General features: G+C 26.6%; 1 protein-coding gene across 3 annotated transcripts; it reads left to right on the forward strand.

Annotated features, from left to right (window-relative positions):
* Positions 1 to 981: 981 nt before the first annotated feature.
* LOC100570898 (translocator protein) lies at positions 982 to 2,816 on the forward strand. Of its 3 annotated transcripts, none has more exons than XM_016807167.2 (5): positions 982 to 1,227; positions 1,996 to 2,134; positions 2,254 to 2,374; positions 2,442 to 2,536; positions 2,613 to 2,816. In XM_016807167.2, the coding sequence occupies exons 2-5, from the start codon at positions 2,027 to 2,029 to the stop codon at positions 2,787 to 2,789; spliced, it is 501 nt and encodes a 166-aa protein (XP_016662656.1). In that variant the 5' UTR covers positions 982 to 1,227; positions 1,996 to 2,026; the 3' UTR covers positions 2,790 to 2,816. The 3 variants fall into 3 exon arrangements, with proteins under 3 accessions (XP_016662656.1, XP_016662657.1, XP_029343599.1); XM_016807168.2 differs by lacking the exon at positions 982 to 1,227 and adding an exon at positions 1,734 to 1,867; XM_029487739.1 differs by lacking the exon at positions 982 to 1,227 and adding an exon at positions 1,792 to 1,871.
* The last annotated feature ends 1,112 nt before the right edge of the window (positions 2,817 to 3,928 follow it).

Genomic DNA, 3,928 nt, shown 5'->3' on the forward strand with positions numbered 1-3,928 from the left:
CAAAATTTGCACAATTTTTTTTTATAACCATTTTAAAGTTCGAATTTTGAAAACATTTATCAAACTAAAAATTAAAATTTATTTTGTTGTTAAAATGTATAATATTTTCAACTTTTATAGCCAAGGATTAACAATTTAAAATAAGGTTCCACCTAATTATTTAAATAAATTACTTTATTCACAATAATAATATCATCAAATATATACTTGGTAATATCATAGACTGACTGACCAGTCTTCGCTCAGCGAATCGTTTTTCGGATACAATGATATTATATCATTGAATCAACTTTAACACCATTCATTACAGTGACCGCTTTGTAACCTATATTATACAGCAGAGCGACATCCACTTTCCCACTTTTTTGTCATCAGGTTTACAAGATTAATTATGTAAAATAATTTTTTTAATTTCTGAATGTGTATAATTATTTTAATTACAATTGCAAAAATGTAGGTTTATCATAATTCATTTGTAGTGAATTACTATCAAACCAAGTTTCAACTTTATCAAAACCAGTGTTTACGATACTTTCAATATTATTTACAATCACTGCTTAAAAAAATAGCAGTGTCATTAGCAAAGAAAAATATCTCTACTATCAATAATTTGGTTTAATAGTCCATTTTAGTAAATAATAAACAGTAAGGGACTATTGTTCCTTGAGGGACTGAATAAATAACAGTTTATTCATCACTAAGTGTATTGTTGACCTTTACTCTTTGTTATATATATAACTGAAGTACTTAAATAAATTTAACCCAGTACCTCTTAGGCCACAATATTCTAACTTTTTTATTAACATATTATGACCCCCCGAATCAAATGCTTTCTCAAAATTTAAAAAAAAGGTACTATTTTTTTGAGTCTAATTTGTCATAGATGATTGTTGACGTGTATATTTTATCTACAATAATTTGTAAACCGGATTTTTTCGTATTATCGCTCGCAATAGTAAGCACTAAGTAATAATATAATGATATAAGAGGTCTAGTGTCAGTATGCGTTCGACTGCCAATCGCCACGTAAATAAAAATATTTTGCTACGAAATAAACCGAGTATATTACATTCTTATAGTAATAAATTCCATACAGTCCACAAATTTAAATTCGTCACTTAACAATGATTCTAGTCGAGTAATATATTGCATAATTTGTGGATAAATTGTTTCTAAATCCAAATCAATTTTTACAAAACAATTTATTCTTGTCCAAAAACTCTGTAGGTAAGTCTAATTTTAATACATTTTTAAGTAGCTTAGAAATAGTTGATGTTAAGGTTATGGATCGATATTTCGTACAATTATTTATATCAGAAATCGTATGGAGCGGTAGGTATATTAACTGATTTTTTATAACATAATGGAAACTCTCCTGAAGTTGAACATTTGTTGAATACGATTGGTAATGGTAATGATATTTTAATAGATGTATTTTTTAATAATTTATTAGCCTGTAGCCCCCCTTCCCCCCGATCACCACCTAAGTTCGAAATGAAACGAACACAATATTATATTTAAAAATTGATAAAGATTGTTTACAAAGATACCACTTTACACTTTAAGCAGTGCGCACCTATTTTGAATTTTCACTTGACAATGATACAGATTATATATTTATTATATAAGCTGTTATAATGACGACCAATAAGATGTCTATTTAGGAATAGGAAATAGGCACGACTAAATATTTAGTCATGGTAATTAGTATCAAGTATCTATAGTATCTAAAAGAGTACTAGACAGTAGACATTAATTACTAATTAGTATAGTAAATTAGTAAGTACTCGTAGTTATAATATTATATTATCTGTAAATAGTGAATAGCTGGTACTCCTTCGTGGTTTTTCTTACCCAATAAAAAAAAGTAGGTACCTATCCACCTTATAATAAATAATATTATTCATGATGATCATTTTTTACTAAAGACATAGTGCAGTCATTAGTTGAAAAATTAGTCGAATTAACTTTAACAATAACTGCACATTATTTCAGATATTATTAAAGTATCTTAACATTCTTAATCATGGGCAAAATAACCATACCTTGGATTCCTATAATATTCACAGTAACACCTATTATAGGTGGTTTAATTGGAGGTATTTTTGTTCGCAAAAACATCAGATGGTACGAGGTAATCATAAATTAATTACATTTCTTTAATAATTTAATCAATTATTTTAATTAATATAATAGATTCAGTATAATATATATAATATATTTAATATTTTAGTATGTATACATATTTTTTAGACATTGAATCTACCATACTGGAGGCCTCCAAGTTATTTATTTGCTCCGGTTTGGACTACTTTGTATTTAGCAATGGGATATGCCTCATACTTGATATACCGTAGTGCAGGTGGATTTTCTGGTAAGATTATGCCCCTTATGATAATATAAAAGCTTAAGTTGTGTCATTGACAATTTTTAAATTAAAGGGGAAGCAAAAATTCCTCTGGCATTGTACGCATCACAATTGGTTTTGAATTGGGATTGGCCACCTTTATTCTTTGGGCTTCATAAGTTAAAATGGGTATACTAATTAAATTAATTAATTGCTAACTGTTGTATTATTTTAAATTACACTAAATAAATCATTTTTTTTTCAGGGTTTAGTTGAAATTTGTGTTTTGTGGATAAACATAGCTAGTTGTATTGTAACGTTTTATAAAATAAACAAAGTGGCTAGTTATTTAATGATTCCATACTTAGGTTGGGTGTCGTATGCAACAGCATTGACATATTACATATATAAAAATAACCCTGAAATATCAGACAAAAGTTAATGATGAATAATTGTATTTGTATTACAATAAGTTTGTATAATCTTTTTTTTATTAATACAATTTAAATTGTCATAATATAGTTTTATAAATATATTGTTTAAACAATTTGTTATTTATTTTTATTTTACACTATAATTATTAAAAAATCACAATACATTCAATACCAAGCTATTACCAATGAAAATAACAATTTTTAATACATTGATTATGTGTCACTTATGGGTGGGGGGGGGGGGGTGGCTTCTTATTCAAATTTGTATTTAAATGTTATTCTGTTTTTACATATACCTACTTATTGCGCTAAAAAGTACAGGTTGTGTATTGCTTAATGTAAAAACAATATATATAATTTGACTGAATTAAGGCTGTATATAAGTCTTATTTCAAGAATAAAAACAATTCCTAAATAAATACGACCGTCGGTAATATTAGTGAATACAATTTTTTATACTAATTTTAAATTTTAAAAGTGGGTAGGAATGATAATATAATTACGCAATATTACTATGAAAGAAATTAATAAGTAGGTAACTGATCTTCGATTTTTTCTGGTCATGGGTGGTTGCAGGAGGATAGTTAAATAAGAAAAATTATATACCAGCATATTAAATTTTAGAACGCAAAAAAAAATGTAGGCAAGTACTTTATTTTTAATTAATATTTGTAAAACATAGGTATATAAGTCGTAATATGCCAGACTGTATATTATACTCCACTGTATATAGGCACGATTATTTAATATTTATACCAATTTATACATTTACCGAATACTGATTACTAGCAAGGTATTATCAGCTGTCGGCTTAATTAAAAATGCTGTTCTAATTAAAATTTTTATAATTATTTAAAATATGCATAATTTATTGAACAAGATGTGGTAAAAAAGTAAAAAGTAATAATTTTAATTTCATCAAACAGCACACACAAGTATACTTTGAAGTTGCGGAGAACTTCTAGGAAGGATTAAAAAAAAAATGGTAAATGAGAAAGTTTGAGATAAGTAACTGCGTTTTTCCTAGTCCCTTTAAATAAATTATAAGTTTTATGTACTGTTTTTAGAATTATTTTCAATACACCACATATAAAAAAGAGGCGCTTATCAATTGCATTTTTTTTCATCTCTGTACAATATTTTCCGA

This window comes from Acyrthosiphon pisum, chromosome X, assembly GCF_005508785.2.
Source record: "Acyrthosiphon pisum isolate AL4f chromosome X, pea_aphid_22Mar2018_4r6ur, whole genome shotgun sequence".
Classification (NCBI taxonomy): Eukaryota; Metazoa; Arthropoda; class Insecta; order Hemiptera; family Aphididae; genus Acyrthosiphon; species Acyrthosiphon pisum.